The sequence below is a fragment of the Protomyctophum bolini genome (assembly GCF_963924005.1).
Source record: "Protomyctophum bolini genome assembly, chromosome: 15".
Classification (NCBI taxonomy): Eukaryota; Metazoa; Chordata; class Actinopteri; order Myctophiformes; family Myctophidae; genus Protomyctophum; species Protomyctophum bolini.
In genome coordinates this window covers 23,973,462-23,991,443 of record NC_137876.1, presented here as the reverse complement: position 1 = coordinate 23,991,443, position 17,982 = coordinate 23,973,462, and the positions used below count along the sequence as shown (strand labels likewise).

At 43.2% G+C, this 17,982-nt stretch overlaps 1 protein-coding gene across 3 annotated transcripts in view; it reads right to left on the bottom strand.

Moving 5' to 3' along the window:
• Positions 1-10,341, bottom strand: part of rab3gap2 (RAB3 GTPase activating protein subunit 2 (non-catalytic)) — a 28,375-nt gene extending 18,034 nt beyond the window's left edge. For all 3 annotated transcript variants that reach the window (XM_080784752.1, XM_080784754.1, XM_080784753.1), the window contains exons 1-11: positions 9,928-10,341; positions 6,197-6,291; positions 5,331-5,451; positions 4,735-4,816; positions 4,357-4,404; positions 4,120-4,195; positions 3,250-3,351; positions 2,686-2,785; positions 2,045-2,143; positions 1,349-1,497; positions 274-353 (exon numbers count right to left, since the gene is read on the bottom strand). In XM_080784752.1, the coding sequence (XP_080640878.1) occupies positions 274-353; positions 1,349-1,497; positions 2,045-2,143; positions 2,686-2,785; positions 3,250-3,351; positions 4,120-4,195; positions 4,357-4,404; positions 4,735-4,816; positions 5,331-5,451; positions 6,197-6,291; positions 9,928-10,042 (1,067 nt within the window). In that variant the 5' untranslated portion in view covers positions 10,043-10,341. The remainder of the gene's footprint in view (positions 1-273; positions 354-1,348; positions 1,498-2,044; positions 2,144-2,685; positions 2,786-3,249; positions 3,352-4,119; positions 4,196-4,356; positions 4,405-4,734; positions 4,817-5,330; positions 5,452-6,196; positions 6,292-9,927) is intronic.
• Between the last annotated feature and the right edge of the window lie 7,641 nt (positions 10,342-17,982).

The following is a 17,982-nucleotide window of genomic DNA, read 5'->3' as shown; positions in this document are numbered from 1 at the left end:
CTCACAAAGCCTCACAATGCATACGCGTTGGGAGCTTGTAGATCAATTTCTACAACTTAACTACTTTGATTGCTGAAAATGTATTTCGTAATTTGTAGTTTTGAATACTTACTTTAGTACAGTATAACTAGGTGCTGTGGACTCGCAGGACCACACACACACACACACACACACACACACACACACACACACACACACACACACACACACACACACACACACACACACACACACACACACACACACACACACACACACACACAAAATACAGACCTGGCAGCACTAAACAGGGCTGATGTGAGTTTGCTGGCCACAGCAAGGGCAACATGGGACAGCAGAGGTTGGGAACTTCCCTGGGGAGAGAAAGAGATAATACACACAACGCTGGATTTAGTATAATATCTCGTATGTATCATCATCATCATCATCTGGAGGCTTCAGACACTTCTCCAGCAGGAGACTTGGCTGAAGTTGGCTCAGATCTAAACACATTTTCATTATTCAGAGTTTGTACCCTTGTCATCCCCGACAGGTTTCGAACCCACACCCTTTTGCATTAAAGGCGTATGCCCTAACCGCTACACTGGTTAATATACTAATATATACTAATATTATATTAAGTACAAACCCCCAGGTAAAGAGTGCATGATCCTGCCAAGTCCATTGTCCACTTGCCAACCATTTAAAACGCCATTTTTTAACATTAAGGGGCAATGTGCCTTTTAAATAAAACATTTTGGCATTACCTTCATCAACTTCGGAATAAATGTTACTTTATTATTCCAGTAAAGGGGGAAAAGCCATAGCAATGACCTAGAAACCAGCACCAGCTGAGCCAGTCAGCGGACTATAGCCACAAATTATCCTCAAATTATCATCAACACAACTGCTTTGCTAGCTTTTTGTTGATGCACCTATGCCTGTCAGCTCAACCACTTGAACCCTATATATTTAATTGCTAAATAAAAATCACACTTGTGTGAAGTGAGGGGCACCCACTGTATTGATATCGGCCATATGACGTCTTGCGTCATAATTTAGTGCCCCAAACAAACATTAAAGTCCATATACTTGGCTGGCAAATGATTTACGTCATAAATGCTCTAAACAGACAACAATTAAGAACATTGATATTACACATATTTATTCGCAGCGGTGACGAGACTGTATTCTCTGTGGCCATAGTATCATACCTAATTAACATATATAAGCATGTACAACTAGCACATAAAGAGATCAACACTTTTACATTATCTTAGCCTATCCCTGTCTGGCACACTGTGACCCATGTACCATGCGAGATATGCCCCCCCCCCCCCCTACACACACACACCCCCACACACGCTACCTCAATGGCGTAATAGAAGCCTGTGTATGGTCCTCCTCCCACAGTGATGTACTGACTCATGGCGGGGGGGCTGCCCTTGACCGAGGCGTGGAACCCCCCCAGGATGGAGGCATTCTTCATCTGGTCAAATACACACAGTGTCATGATGCCTAGTAGAGAGAGGGGGGGGGGGGGGGGGGGGGCAGGTTGGTGGAGAAATGAGAAGAAGGAAAGAGTGAAGGAGGAATGAGACAAAAAGAGGGAGACAGAGTTGATGTAAATTAAGGTAGAGAAATAGAGGGAAGGTTTACAGGGAGGCAAGGGAGAAACCACAAGTTAGACATGTGAGTCTAAGACATGTGAGTCTAATCGACTGATTTGTTCTGACCACTGCTCAATATCTACCACATCCACCCATTATTTTGTCTTCTGTTCGTCAACATGCCAGCTTCCTTATAATACATTTGATCTATCAATCTCTCCCGCTATAGTTTAACCACATACAGTACAGTAAGCCCTCATTTATACTCTAGTCTGGATATTGGAAAATAGCTGCTCTACGAAGCGCACATTGTGTCCCGAAATGCAATGCAACAGGTTGTGAGCTAGCGTACCTGACATTTTTTGAAGAAATGTTGCACATAATGACATGCCCGAAACAGGGACGCTAGGGTTAATTTGGTTTGAAGTAAAATGAAAGTCCAGTGTCCCTCTCACCCACGCTGCTGTGGTCTACAATGGTGTCCATTTCTTGCAGACCCCACTTCTTATAGGCCAGGGGAGGGGGTTGGATCACATCGCTGCCTGCCGCGGCCGCTGGGTGGAGAAGGGAGAACGGCAGGTGGATGAGGTGGAGATGGGAGAGGTGGAAGAGAGGGAAAATGCATAAGAGAACAACATTTCGCGTCACTGGCTTCCAGACTATGCAAATACGACTTCCGGAATACAAAGTCAGAGAGACAATCTTTATCCGATTTCACATGTAGGTCATAAATAAATGATATCACACCAAGGAATAATTTTTGGCCAACAGCCATGAATTACATGAAGTCATGTGTGCAAGCAGCGGCACGATCAATTAACTGCCTTGACTGACTTGTAACAGCATGCGCCGTGTTCGTCCACATATACAGTATGAACACACAGCGCAATAGTGAATGAGGAGAGAAAACAGCCATTTCCACTATTAACATTTAAGTATAACGTTATATTAAACATAATGTGCAACGGTAGTCAATGGTAAGGTACATTGTATTCACAATGTTTCAATGTTCAACGAAAGAAACAATTAATCTCCATTATTTGAGCGACAATTCATCATCAAGTAAAATGTCAAACTGTGACAGGCCTAGTCATACCTCTGGCCACCTGGTTCCTGCAGGCCCGTAGCGACTGGAAGAGACTAAAGCCATCGATGGTGACCAGAGCAGCAGGGTAGAGGATACTCAGCTCCTCATGCTGGAAGAGAACCAAATGAACACACCGATAATGAAACCAGCGCATGTAGTGCACCTCTTCACCCATCAAGACCTGACGAAGCCGGTTCTACAAATCATCTTCAAAATCCCAACAGTTTTCAGAAAAACGTATGTTTCTATATCAGTGCTGCTCAAACTTTTTCATGTCAAGGACACCCAAAATTATATGCATTTGGCCGTCGACCCCATTTCAAAATATTTTGTTCCAGGGACCCACAGAAGCAAAATATTGAATTAAAAATGTAAGAAATATATATATTCAAAGTGACGTGCTATGAGCTTGTAGATCTGCTATTTTTTAATAGCCCCAAGTATAATGGTTAAAGTGGTTAAAATACAGCTAAAATGGCGATTTCCCGGTTTTAACGGGTTAATGAATTTCTGTGTGTACATATGTGTCTGTCTGTCTGTCTGTCTGTCCCTCCCCACGTCTGTGCGTTTTACCTGCTCAGTGACTCCAGGATGCCGGGGGATTTCGTACGTGCGACACTTGAGCCGCAACACAGGGTCTTCATTCAACAGCTGGGCCAATAGTAGAACCCCGTTCTGACGAGATGCAACAAACCTTATGTTTCAGTCAACCAAATCAATCAAAATGTATTGCATCGTCGCTGTCCGGCAGAAACAGTTTCAGCCCGACAGCAGATAATATATGCAAAAAAAGCGTCCGTGAGATCTCATCGTAAACAAGGAAGTGAACGGCTGCGCGCATGCACAAAACATGTCCTGGAGCTCTGAACAAGGTGTTGCCCAACAAAGGGAGCTGTCAAAAAATTGCGATCCCATTTCATATCATTAAAAAAGGACCTAAAGACATGTACTGTAGTGTATACCCCCGGTTTGATTAGAGAAGACATGTATACACGTTTTTAGCATCATGTTTCATGTGCCTGTTTAAAATGCCATGGATATTATGCACTCACAATTCAGACCATTTTAAATATATTTTACTGAGATATGGTAACAATCATTTTGATGGAAACTCATCCAGTGCCACAGGTGGATACCAGTTTTGGCCCTCGTTGCCACCGAAGTCCATTATAAATAAAATTGTGCATGTAATGTGAATATCATCACCTGAACACCAGATTAGAGGAATTTTCTAAATCTGGATAAAGTAAAAAAAAAAAAGGGCGTTCAAAGGCGCCCATGGCAACGAGGGCGTCACGGGATAGGCGTCCATAGGCGTCATGTGGCACTGAATGAGGTCAGATGCATTACATGCTCATATTTAACTGCATGGCATTCCCTAATCATGAAATATATACAGAACAGAGGGAAACATTTAAGAATTTGATTGTACTGTACACTGACCTCTGTATAAAAGCGCACATAGCCAGAAGAGAAACCCACAACAATGCATGTCCAGTCTGGCCGCCCTGTTGAACTCCTACACACACACACACACACACACACACACACACACACACACACACACACACACACACACACACACACACACACACACACAAACAGGGCTGTCAACATCTGATGTCATAAGGATACAAAAAACAACTGTAGTAGGTAAATGACAAATATACAGTAGCTTACCTCTTCTGGCTCGCCAGGGGTATACAGATGACACTGCTCACACACTCTCTGATGAGAGAACGAACACACACACACACACACACACACACGCACACGAGAAAATAAATGACTGGTGTTAATAAGTTCAGATCTCAATCGGTTGTCTCAAGGACACAAAGCCTCAGCCACTCTCTCTGTCGTTCTCATGATTCTTTTACTGAACCATTCCACCCTGCTGGTAACCCAGAGAAGATCTGTTTAATCCGTCTTTGTTCATTTTCATCCTCTTGCCCCTCATGGTTTCATGTTCATCCTCTTGCCCCCATCAATCCCCTTCTCATGGTTTCATGTTCATCCTCTTGCGATTAGACGCTTATGTAATAATTGTGACAGGCCTACCCCTCCTCGGTGGGGAGCGTTCCACTCCAGGACACAGCCAGGGTCATCTGCTCTCTGCCGTTGTCATCTGTGCGCCACTTGGCTGTAAGCAAAAAATAACCCATCAAGACTGGGAAAGCCAATTCATTCATGAGTTTCAAAATGTAGCCCTGCACCTGCCATGTTGGGGACCAACAGGTGTTGGAAAACAAATGAATTAGTTCTACGCCAATCAGACCGTTTAGACAAATCAAAACACCCGTGTTGGTCCCGAACACGGCAGGTATAGGAATATATTTGAAATTCGTGAATACGTTGTTATACCTTTAAAACCCGGAAAGCATCCGTCTCATTTTAGTGTGTAGCAACAGGATTTTTTTCTGAAAATTTTGGTCAGGATTTAAAAGCAGCCTCGGGGTCTAAATGGGGTAAACAGTACGTGCATGACACATTTATTTGTGTTGTTTTAAAAGCTTGTGTGCACATATGTACAGTACAATGAATGCATTTAGTGTGGGTAAATTTGCAGCTTCATCACACAACCATTTACACTTTACACTTTACATTTACACTACATTTCACATGCGGTGCGAGTGCACGTGTGTTTGTCATCATACCCGAGAGGAAGACGGCCCTGTGTTCCCGCGCCACCACCAGCATGTCGGAACAGGGCGACAGGGACACCACGCAGTCCTGCATCCAGGGGGCGCTGCCCTGCCCTGCGCCGTCCTCCTCCACCTAGAGAGAGAGCAGAGGTTGACGTTGACCAATAGGACGGTGACAGTGTTGCTTTCCTCCACTAACACTATGATGAAAAATGTTGGTCGACTACGACTACCTTTTTTTCAGTGAACTAAATACAAACTAAGCCAGCAGCACTAAAGGACAAGTCATTTTATGCTTGGTTGCACTAACTATAATGATGATATATAATTATATATAGTGTGTCACTCTCACACACACACACACACACACACACACACACACACACACACACACACACACACGTTATTGTATACAAAAGACGGCTATGACTAAAACTAAATCCAAATTTGCCATAAGAATCTGCACTGGTCCATGAAGGGGCGGGTTTCAGTGGGTACTACCCAGCTAAATGATTGATACTTGAGAAACAAATGGACCTGGATCTGACTGTAACGCAGAGTGTACTCAGCACTTTGCAATGCACCAAAACATGGTTGAGGAGGCCATTTCAGAGTTCATCAGCTGCAAAGCGTGCTGCAGACAAAATAGTTAATTCCCTGCGTGCCCTGCTGTCCCCACAAGTAATTTAATGATTTAATCACAAGAGAGACAAACGTGATCAGTAAGGAGGTGGGTTATATATGGTTAGAGGAACTTGGATCTTACAGTAGATAACATATGGGCTAATTGGGGGGCAATGTAGCAAAGACTCTGTACGATACTGATACTGTACGAAGAAGGAATCTAAAAACAAACCCCACCCAAAAAAATAACTGACCGAGCTGTTGTTGGTAGCAGTGGTGTCATCTTTGTCTTCGGGATTATCCCATGATGATTCCCAGTCAGAAGTATCCCAAGACAGCTCATTCTCTCCTGTGTAAATGAGAAGAAAATATACTGTCTGCAATCTAATTACATTTTATGGTATTAACTGAACTCACTAAAAATGAACCTGTGACAGTTCAACACAATGTCAGCAACTTGGCATGTCTACGATATCCAAAATAGGTTTCCACTTTCCAGACCCACATTTCTGGGTCCACTCAACCTGGCTCCCAAGCTGAGACCGAAATGCGCTGTTTGCTACCCTTTTAGTAAGTGATGATGGGAGAAAGAACCACATGTTACACAAATAGCACACAGGTGAAAGAAAGGTGATGAAACCATCAAAAGATATAAGCAAACTGCTTCATAGTCCATACCAAATACAAAGGAAAATAAACTGAGAGAACAGGACAGGAGATGCAGGGCTGATGAAAGCTGAACTAAAGGCATACCAGGCAAGAAAATGACCAAACTGAAAGACAGTCTACATGCAACAAATCCTGTTGCCATGCCACTTTTGTATTATGCACTGTATACTGTAAGTAGCAGCAGTGTGCATGTTAAGCGGGAGCGGGACACATACTCCGTTTTTAGATGATGACCTAACCACCGCATTGGTTTGTAAAAACAGGGAGATGTGCTGGGGTGGGGTGAGCGGCTCAGTGATGTCATGTTAGTTTTCCCAACCACTGCAGTGAATACTAGGTTATCACCTAAAAGGGCCTTGCAAATGGGGAGCGATAAAACGCGCCTATAGTTCATTTTCAATGAGACCTGCGATTTTGCTCAGAGACGTTGCGGTGAGTGCGGTCCCGTGAATATGTTGTGCGCGTGCTCGTTACGTGCATACACCCGCGACTCACCAGACCTGGATTCTGTTTAGCTTTTTTTGTACGCTTGCGTTGTTGCGCTCCTCTTCAACAGACCTGAAGGAGACCTGTGTTGGTCCAGGCAACAACGCCTGCGTTCCTCGCTTCACGTTTGCAAGGCCCTTTTAAACTGGAGTATGCGTGAGTCTTCTCTCTATGTATGTGACCGTGTATGTGACAGCAGCATGTCCATATTCCTGTGAGTGTGTCCGTTCTCTGTTGAGCATCGTGCAGCAGCTATCTGCTCACGTCACCTCCAGTGAGATGACTCACACAATGCACACAAACATCAAATCTAGCTCCACCCCTCCACGCCTACTGTTTTCTCTCTCCATCCATAAGCCTCGCTCTCCACCTCCACGCCCTCCCCCCCCCCCACACACACACACACACACCCCCCTACTGTTAAAATGCAACGTACTGCTGAGGTGTGACTCACACCTTGCCAGCTGCGAAATATAATCGCCCATCTGACCTGCCTTTAGACATGCAGTGACTGACAGAATTCATAAAGCCATGATTTGAGGTGTTTTCACTTTCAGTGGTTCTCCAAATTGGAATCTGGGCAGGGGTCCCTCCCTAGAAATATTAGCTATAACATACAGCTTCAAAACCAGTTTAACATGATGACAATCGTTTGGGCTACTTGAAAATAGCCAATCTAGAAGCAACGCGTTGTGAGCTTGTAGAACTGCTACTTTTTCTGAAGAAAAAGAGACAAATTGTGCAAGAGACAAATCTTGAAAATGTTTAACAACAACAATCTTCTCTCATTCGGCTAAAAACTGCCATAGCCGTCATCACAAACCCCTAGTTTGACCCGTCACATGCTACTTAAAGCATAAAGAAATGTTGAAAATGTTGCCTTATATTGGATGTTAATGGTACCCCAGCTTATTATGAAAATTGCCCAACATATGCAAGTTAGCATCCGGCAGTTTCTAAAAGCTCTGGGGACCCAAACTCAACATTTCTAACATAAAAACTTAGGGTACTCAAAATGTGCGGGTTCACACACACTGGCAAGTAGACTATTATGGGATTCCTTCGTACAAAATATGTTCAAATAATGGCCAAATACATTGGACATGAAAATCCCTGAGAAGAACCACTGTTTGAGATTGCGGTCTAGGTTCATCATGGTTATACATTTCTGCATGTTATTGTTTTTAACAAGCATGCCATGCGCTCATCTTGAAGCTTGAGCACCTACTTTTAACTGATTTAAGCCTTGTAATGATAACCTCACTCACACTACAAGTAACATCCTTTGTCAGTGTCAAGTCTGAGACTGTCTCTCTCTCTCTCTCTCTCATTAGCAGGCAACACAGCAGCACTATCACTCTGTTACTGGCGCCCCCTACTGGTACAAATAAGTCATATACTCGTGCTCACTGCTCATGGCCACATAGGTAGTCACATAGGCACGGACATTGCTGGTTGTAGGAGTGGTTGAACCACTCAAAAGTTGGATGGCAACTCAAATGCTGAAAAAACAGAAATCTTGATCATTGGGATCAAATCCAATTCGGCAGTCCCTCGGCTCACTGGAAGCTAATGTTAATCCCACGGCAAAGACAACACAATGCTGAGCCACTCCTCATTATCCAGACTCCAATTAGTACAGAACGCTGCAGCCAGAATCCTCACTAACACGAACCATAGAGCACACAGAACCCCGGTATTAGCTGGACTGCACTGGTTACCCATCAAGGACTTCATGGACTGGCCCCACTTTATATCCTTGATCTAAGGATAATATGAGACCTCTCTGGTCCTCGGATAAAGGTCTCCTAAAAATCCTGGTGAAAAAGTTAAAGACAAAAGGTGATAGGGACTTTTCACCTTGCTCCTACCTTGTGGAATGCCCTGCCTTTGCCCAAAAGCAGTTTAAAAACGTTTTTGTTCCATAAACATTTTTCCCATGTTTGTTTTGTTTCCGTTTTAATCCTTGAGTATTGATTATATCTTTTTGCATTATTATACTACTAAAACCTGATTGTTTTTATATTGTGTCACTTACAACACTTTGTAACTTTCGAAAGGTGCTTTATGAATAAAATGTACTTACTTACTTCCTTTAGGAGGGTTTAAATGAACCCTTACAATTACAAGCCTGTAACTCTGACTGTCAGTCCCCTTTTCCACCAAACCGGTTCAGTTCCAAAATTGGAACGTTATTATGAATTGAGTGTGCAAAACCATACCTATTATATTAAATTGTTTATAGGGTCAATATAAGTAAATTGATATATGATAACCGTTCCACAGGAGTAGCGTGTTCATATTTATCACACATTTTGTAATTTTCAGCTACAGTAGGCCTATAAGTGATAGGTGAATATAGGTACACATTTAATTAATAGTTCATCACCATGAAACTTCCCCAGTTGATTACTTACATGAAGACAATGCTTTGTTGTATTAGAAATGTTCTGAAATTGTACATTTAAATATGCAAATTAGGCATTATATAGGAAATATGCAAAAAATAGAAAATCTGAAAAAGCTACTACTATCGAAAGGTTATCATATATTAATTTACCGTATAAACAAATTTATATAGGTATGGTTTTACACACTCAATTCATAATTAACATTCCAATTTTGCAGCTCAGGCTCATGGACTAAGAACCAAAAAGAACTGAACCGGTTCAAAACCGGTGGAAAAGGGGCCTCAGAGTAAAAGGGCAGAGCCCTTATTGCTTGACATTTAAAACATTGACAAGTTAACCACTGTCTAGTGAAGTCACACAGCAAACATCAGTTCATGCTAACTAACTACCATGGTGACTGCATTATTCAGTTAATATACCTGCTGTGTGGTCCTTCTCCTCAGCTGGCTCTGACGTCTTGTCGTTCTGAAACAAGAACTCCCTGACGGTTCTGAGTTCTTGGACCCGACAGAAGTCCACCAGGCAGCAGGACATCTCTGCCTCTCTCTATCCCGTCCTACCGACACTAGTGGACGGACGGGGAGTCAGCTGCTTATTAGCCTGTTAGCCCGTTAGCCAACAACAACAGCAGCAGCAGCAGCAGCAGCTGCTAAATGCAACGCTGCGGGTTGTTAGTGTTACACAATGTGACAGGCACCGTCTAAAAGTCACTATGAAACTATTCGCACGATATCGCAAAGGAATGTATTAACAAGAGGATATCCTCCTTATTTTGTGTAATATTTGCACTTCCCAGCCCCGTCCTGCTAGGGTGTTTTGTTGATGACACATCCTTAGCGCGTTAGCATAATAACAATCAAGCGTTTCCGGGTTAGGAACAGCTACCGGGGGCTCTTTCGAAATAAAAGCACAGTTGGGTGAACAGATTATGCATGACTGATAGTGATATTATTTTATAGTAACTGTGGAACTGACCATAAAATTACAACAAATTTGATACATTTGGTTTATATCTCATGCAATGGGAGTGGTATGATGAATGATGATTCAATCATATCATATGATTTGATTGATTGATTGATTGATTACTTAGTTTATACTTGTGTTTATTGCGACTGTAGGTCAGTCCGTCGTTCCATCCGTCACGCCACCATATATGGCCGTCAGAGTATAGGACCCTCACGCATCGTGACGTATGCCTCGTGACACATCACACCACCATATAGGCCTATGGCCGTCAGAGTAAAGGCTCATACATAGTCTGGATTTTCGGTGGTTAGGTGACCACCGAACTACAACATGACGTCACGAGCCGCGGTGAAGAGCAAACCACCGCCACCGCTCCAACCCTTCTCTCTGTTTTTACTCACCACCGCTCAACGTTATTTCAGCTCCGGAGCGGTGGTCACCTCACCACCGAAAAACCAGACTATGAATAGGCCTTAAGACCCTCACGCATCGTGACATGCCTCGTGACACATCACACCACCATATATGGCCGTCAGAGTAAGACCCTCATGCATCGTGACATGCCTCATGACACATCACAACACCATATATGGTCGGCAGTCCGTTATGCCTCGTGACACGTCATGCGGAACCCCACCATATATGGTCGACACTGCAGAATTACAGTACATTTCAAGCACAAACTCAATACAAAGACTGTTAACTGTGAGTGGACGACCCAATTAACTAAGCATTACACTTGTTTACAAGAGGGTCCACCTTGTTCAATTCATCACAACATTTAGAGACGTACAAATAGACACTTCTATAAAGTCAAAGAACAGAACAGGAATTCATCATAAAGGAGGTAAAAAGGGAAAAGGAACCATCCGTAGGTGCCCTTTGAGAGCGGTTTTGAAGGAGTCAAGGGATTGGCATGTCAATGACTGTTGGTAGGGCGTTCCACATTTTGGTGGCATAGGAGCAAAATTAATTTAGTCCCTTGTTTGTGCCGAATCTGGGTTGTACATGGTTCGTTGCACTCCCTCTGGTGTTGTGGGTGTGGACTTCGTTAACATTAAGGAAGTATCTAGACAGGTAGGCCTACATGGGTATCTTGGTGGTGTATCGAATCTTGTGGACCAGACCCATTGCAAGATGCTGTACTCTGTCGTCGACCCTAAGCCATGGGCGTCTCCATATATGAAGATCACAACACTGACCTCATCAAACCCTGGAAAGTAGAGTTCTCAACAGCCCAGACCTACCTGGGCCCTCATCGAACCCTGTACACTCAAGACAGTGCTGCTCTTGCAGTGTCTTGAGTGTCAGGAGCTGACCTCATTCCATATTCTATCTTGCCTCTCTATGATGCAAGAAAGATGTATTTGGCGCTGCACTGTGGCGACATGGACTAGGGTTACGCTTGCATGCGGGCCCTTTGTCTAAGACAAATTTCTTCCTCGGGAGACTAATAAAGTATACAATACAAATACAAATACAATATGTTGATCTGACCCCCCCATGCCAAAGTGCCAGCGCTAGCTCGCCCAGCAGTCTGCCGTCACCCAGGCAGATGCGTGCACGCGACCTGCTTCTTGCCCTCACGGCGTCTTACTGGTAATGTGTTAAATATTTGTATTGATTTTGTCAACAAAACATATTCCTTGACAGTATAACACCACATTCATCCTACTGTGTATAATTTCCCACCCTTCCCACCTCTGGCTGGGGAGTGCGGGCACCAATGTATCTGGTAAAACAAAACCAGAACCACACCAACAGCCCAGTGAAAGGATTGAGTCCGGTCCACAGCTGTACATATGAGTAATTATTCTAACCATATGTTTTAATATCACCACTCATGGGCAATTTAAATAAGTGTACTTTCATATTGTAACCCACAGGAGGCAGTAGCAATACATTAAAGAAATTCATTGACTTACAGAAGATACCTGCCAGTAAGCACTAAGCAGCTTGCCTTCAGACTGCACACAACAGCTTGATTTCCTGCATCATATCATGAGGAAACTCTTGTAACTAGGCTACTAATTTGCCAACACATGAGATAAAAATATCTTAATTGTCACCTGTTTCCTGCAGGAAGACTTGATTGTGTGTGTGTGTGTGTGTGTGTGTGTGTGTGTGTGTGTGTGTGTGTGTGCGCGTGTGCGTGCGTGCGTGCGTGTGTGTGTGCGTGTGTGTGTGTGTGTGTGTGTGTGTGTGTGGGTGCGTGCGTGCGTGTGCGCTCTTAAGCCCGAACCACACCAAAGGGTCGGGTTGGGACAAAACGTTTTTTAAGGTAAGTTGCATTGGTGTGGTCTACCTTAAAAAGTGAAGGTGAAAGGTTCACTTCCTCCAAAAACTGATGCAGCCACATCTTGTTTGACAGGTGATTAGGAACATCAAAAATCTTGCGTTTCTCGGTGGGCTATTGCTATGTAGAAGGGAGGTCAAAGGTCAAGTGTGTCGCCTCACAGCTAGAAGGTCCTGGGTTCGATTCCCGATGGGGACACTGTGGGTGCTGGGGGCGTGTTCTCTCCTCCGCGTGTCATCAGTGCCCATACCCGAGGCGGGGTTGGCGAAAGGGCCTTTCTGTGTGGAGTTTGCATGTTCTCCCCGTGTCCCCTAGGGTAGGTAGTAGGTACCCTCACAAAAAACATGCAGTAATCCTGGTCTCTAAACTACCTCCCCTTGGCCAGCCAGGCGCCTGATGGAGGGGAAAGGAACTGGTTGGAATAACGTGTGTGTCCCCCCCCCGTCCCCCCCCCCCCAAAAATGGTTTGCAAAATCATGGGATAAAAAAAAGTGTGTCAAGCCCCTGCTTTCTCTTCCATGCGCTCAATCCAATCCTAAAAGTACCAAATTGAAAGTACTCTTGGGCACATATTTTGTGATCTTGTAGAGCAGCTATTTTCAAGTAGAAAGTACAAAATCTAATTCCACAAAGTTTTCAAATAAGTTGAGTAAAAGTACAATATGTGCGTGGAAGTAAAATGATTGGAAATTGGACATACTCCAGTAAAGTACAGTACTTAGTTACTTGACATCACTGTCCGCCTACCCAACAACAACAACAGCTGTCCGTAGCATTGTTCAACACACCCTCTTCTCACACAGGCTTCTTTCCCATCCTTTTTCTTCTTCTTTTTTTACACAGACTTCTCTGGCGTACTGCCAGTCCAATACCCACAGCTTTAGCAACAATCCCACCTATCCACACTTTTCCTGGGCTGTGTGTGCTCCAGTTCCTGTTGATTTCATTGGATATCATTGGTCATTTGACCTGTTTCATTGGCTTTTCATTGGATCAAATCGACAGGAACTGGAGCACACACAGACCAGCCCAAATCCACCCACAAAATCTGTAGGCTACTGCACACAAAACTTAAAAGAACAAATCACACCCGTGTGAAGTGAGGGGTGCTTTATCAACCCTTATCGCCTTACATCATTGCGATATCATAACATAACATCATATGCCGTTTTAATGGCATTTAATGTTTGTGTTAGTGACAAAGAACAAGAACAAAAACATGGTAATACATCAAATAGACAAATACATAAAAATAGTCATCATGAATCATATGTAAGCTATAAGAACCTAACAGTGGAATATCTCTACGCGTATACACTAGAGTGCTATGTCTACATAAAATGCTATTTAAGTTATATAAGTTGAGCCTATATGCATACGCCTGTAAGGTCGTCGGGGCTAGGGCTGCAGGGTAAGTGCTACAGCAAGTGCTACGGGCATCACATTTTTATTAGTTTTTGCCATTTCTAACCCTCAACCGAACCCGCCTTATTGTGGTCCACAAGTTGTGGAAACATTTAGTCCCCACATGGATAGTAATACCATGGTGTGAGTGCGCACATACGCGCACACGAACAAATTCATGCACCTCTGGGGTCGTCCAAAAGTTTCCGTTTCTGAAGGCCAGACACAGAACTTCAGGAAACAATTGGGTGTCAGGGAAGGCCTTGGGCCTGTCCATTCAAAGGTCTGGCCGTCCCCAGGCCGCTGAATATTGGACTGTTGTTGTGTCCAAGTGTTTTATGGGCCCTTGGAAGTTGGAACAACTCTCCATCTGGTTCCCGCGTTCGTTTCCTTTGTCCACAAGGAAGTGAGCTGGCATCGCTCTGCCTCCAAGGTGGGCGAGTTGGTGATAAACAAAGGGTGTACGCATGGCTTTATTAATACACACTCTTGCTGTGTGTGTGTGTCAATGGAAATGTTGGCCCACCTTGGACATGCTGAGAATTGTTTTCAGACAAAGATGGTCTATTTTGATCCCTTCAGAGACGTCAAAGAGAATTAATGACTGAATCCCATTGCATTTGGGATGTTTATGGAATGGCAATATGGACCGTACGGCCCCAATTCTGTTGCACTTTCAGGCACTGTATTAATTGTTGATTTATTAGCCACTATTTTTGCTTTTGCTTGGGGGAAAATAACATTTGTGCAATTCTTTGAAATATATATATATAATTATATATATATAATTCATTTTTCCTATAATAAGAAATTGGGATGCCAGTTTGAAAGTGCTTAATGACATGCAGAATCCCATGTGATTGCATTTGGCATTTGACGAAAAGAAACATGGCCACAGTCCCAATTCTGTTGCACATATACAGGAAGTGCAATAATTACTTTATAATGTGGCAGTTGATTAATTAAACAAATGTTGTATTTTTGGAGTGGGGCCAGTTGGGTTGAGTGGCCATAAAATACACAGAATAACAAGTGGCAGGTCTGCATGCATCCAGGCCTGTTTCATGTAGCCCATACGTTTATATTAAAATGTGCTTTTTACTAGTGAATTGTCTATTGATCTATTCTACTGTACTAACTTTATTTAGCAGTGGGATGCAAGACAGATTGACTTGATAACATACTGTACAGTGTACTGTACGCTGTGGTGGTCTGAGCAAGTGTCCACCCACCCATACTGTAAAATCATTAATGTTCATTTTGTACAAATGCAACCAGATGGACCTACAGTATAAGGTCCACTCCACAGTACCACTTCTGCCTTCACATACTGTACATTGTACACTGTAACAAGTGCTCTATAAGGTGGCAGTTGATGTATTGACGACTTAAGAAGATCTCTTCTCTCGCGGGCACTTTCTAATTTGCACTTTAGTTTATTGATGGGAATTCGTCGTTTCATTCACGGCTTTAAGCGTGAGCTCTATACTTGCCAATTGGAATCTGCCCGTCTGAAGTCAGCCAATCAAGCGATTGGGCTCCATCTTTAATTACGATGGCTGCCTCTGATCCTGTCGTTCTCTTTTCAGCAAGCGTCGAGCAACCCACCTGCATCCCCAGCTCCACCTCATTAAACCCATTCTGACCTGAGATCAGATTCTAACGCACAGAAGAATTGTGGTTCTTTAACGCATTTTGACCTGAGATCAGATTCTAAAAATTGCAGACCTACAAGCTCGTAGGTCTTGTAGGTCTGGCTTGTAGATCTGCTATTTTTAAATAGCTAAAGCATAACGTAATGCTAACACCAAAAGGGGTTTCTTTTGTCTGTTTATAGACTCCATGCAGGCCGGGTCCTCTCTCTCTATTAAAAGCTTTTTCCACTTAATTGTATACGTGTAGTCTAAATCTTTTATCCAATGCAACATTTAGTTTGAATCAACTTGATCTCTCCTTTATTGAAACACATTTGTACACTCTTCTGAGTTCTGAGTAAGACGAAGTAAGTTAATGTTAATGTGCAGTGTTCAACACAGTCTCCTCATAATCACTTCACAAGTGGACTGTGCATGTGGGAAGCATTCATTCTGGAGGAAGTGCTACGGTGTGAAAGAGGAAGGCCGGTCTGCTGCTGGACTCAGCAGGGACTTGCATAACCAGTGGTCTCTCCACATGTATAGTATATAAATGATACTCTCACGCATGCATGTCCGCACGCACACAACCCTTACCCTAACCCCTTGCAACCATAAACCTAACCCGTTACGCTAGGAAACTAAAGTAAAATCCAATAAGGGGACACCAATTTTGTCCGCAATTTGACAGTATTCCTAACAAAGGCCACATCTGGGGACAATTTGGGCCCCAAATACTGTATGGCCTAAGTCAAGGAACACACACACACACACACACACACGTCTCACACACACACACACACACACACACACACACACACACACACACACACACACACACACGATATATGTAAAGGAAATACACAGAATAGTCCCAGACTGTACTTTAGTGGTGCACATTAGGCCTCTCCCCACAAACCCGTGGCAGCAAGTGAGAAATGTCGAGTTTTTTTTTACTCTTCTCACAGCAAATGGCAAAGATAATATGTTAGCTTTTGCCACTGACCCTGGCCTGCATTATGCCATTCAACATGCCAGTGTTACTGATCACACCAAGGGTTCATTTTTCCGCTCTGCACTTTACGCCCCGGGGGAGGAGGTCATAGAGTCTTGTGAATCCTTAGATGAAACATGATTGATTTATCCTCATGCGTTCCAAGAAAAGAAACATTCTTTATACTGTATACAGTAAGTCCTCATTAATTCCTTCCAGATCAGAGAAAGGAATATTATACACATACATACATACTGTAGGTACTCGAGTGCGATTTGGAAATGTGGCTATAAAACATTTCCATTTCCCCTCTCTCTTGTGTGTATACTTCTACGGTGTGTGTGTGTGTGTGTGTCTGTGTGTGTGTGTGTGTGTGTGTGTGTGTGTGTGTGTAGCCTACATATAAAATAAAATAGCCTATAATTAAAAATCAAGGTCTTCAAGTGATTTTCCACACATGATATCCTCAGCAAAAGACATATACACAATTGCACTAGCAGATGACCTGAATTTGGTACATGACCTACTTTGAGAAGAGTTTTCCATTCTGACATCTGCAAACCTTCTAACTGGTAACTGACATACGTATAGAATGAAGATTGTACACCAGGTGAAAAGGTTTAAAGCTACAATCCGTTAGTTTTCTGTCCATTCCTGGCAGAGAGGTAATGGGCTATATTCATAGAGAATAACTCTAACTACTTCTGGTCTAGCTTCTGGGCCGCTTTCCTATTTCCTTCTCAGGTGTTACCGATGATACTAATAAATGCTCTGATACTAATAAATGCTCATTTAATTTCAAGGACTCCCCATATCTGTGAGAGTGTAAAAATGGAACCAAATGGTTCCATTTGTACACTCTCAGAGTTACACATCCGTACGGGCCCTTTGGAACCCACTCAAGGTCACTTTGAGACCCACTGGTGTAGCAGAGTTTTTCTAGTGAGCCAGCATTCAGTCACTCACACTCACAGTCAGCACCCTGACTCTGTTTGACCACAATGGAACAGATAGGTGGACGAGTGGGAAATTTGGTTTATAGTCTTTGTTATTGGCCTAAAATATTGTCTATATACATACATTCATGAATCCACTTGCTGATGGAAAGTTTGACATTTTTGCCTTATGTTAATGGTAGGGTCACATATAAACCCCTATAAAAAATGCTCAATACCGA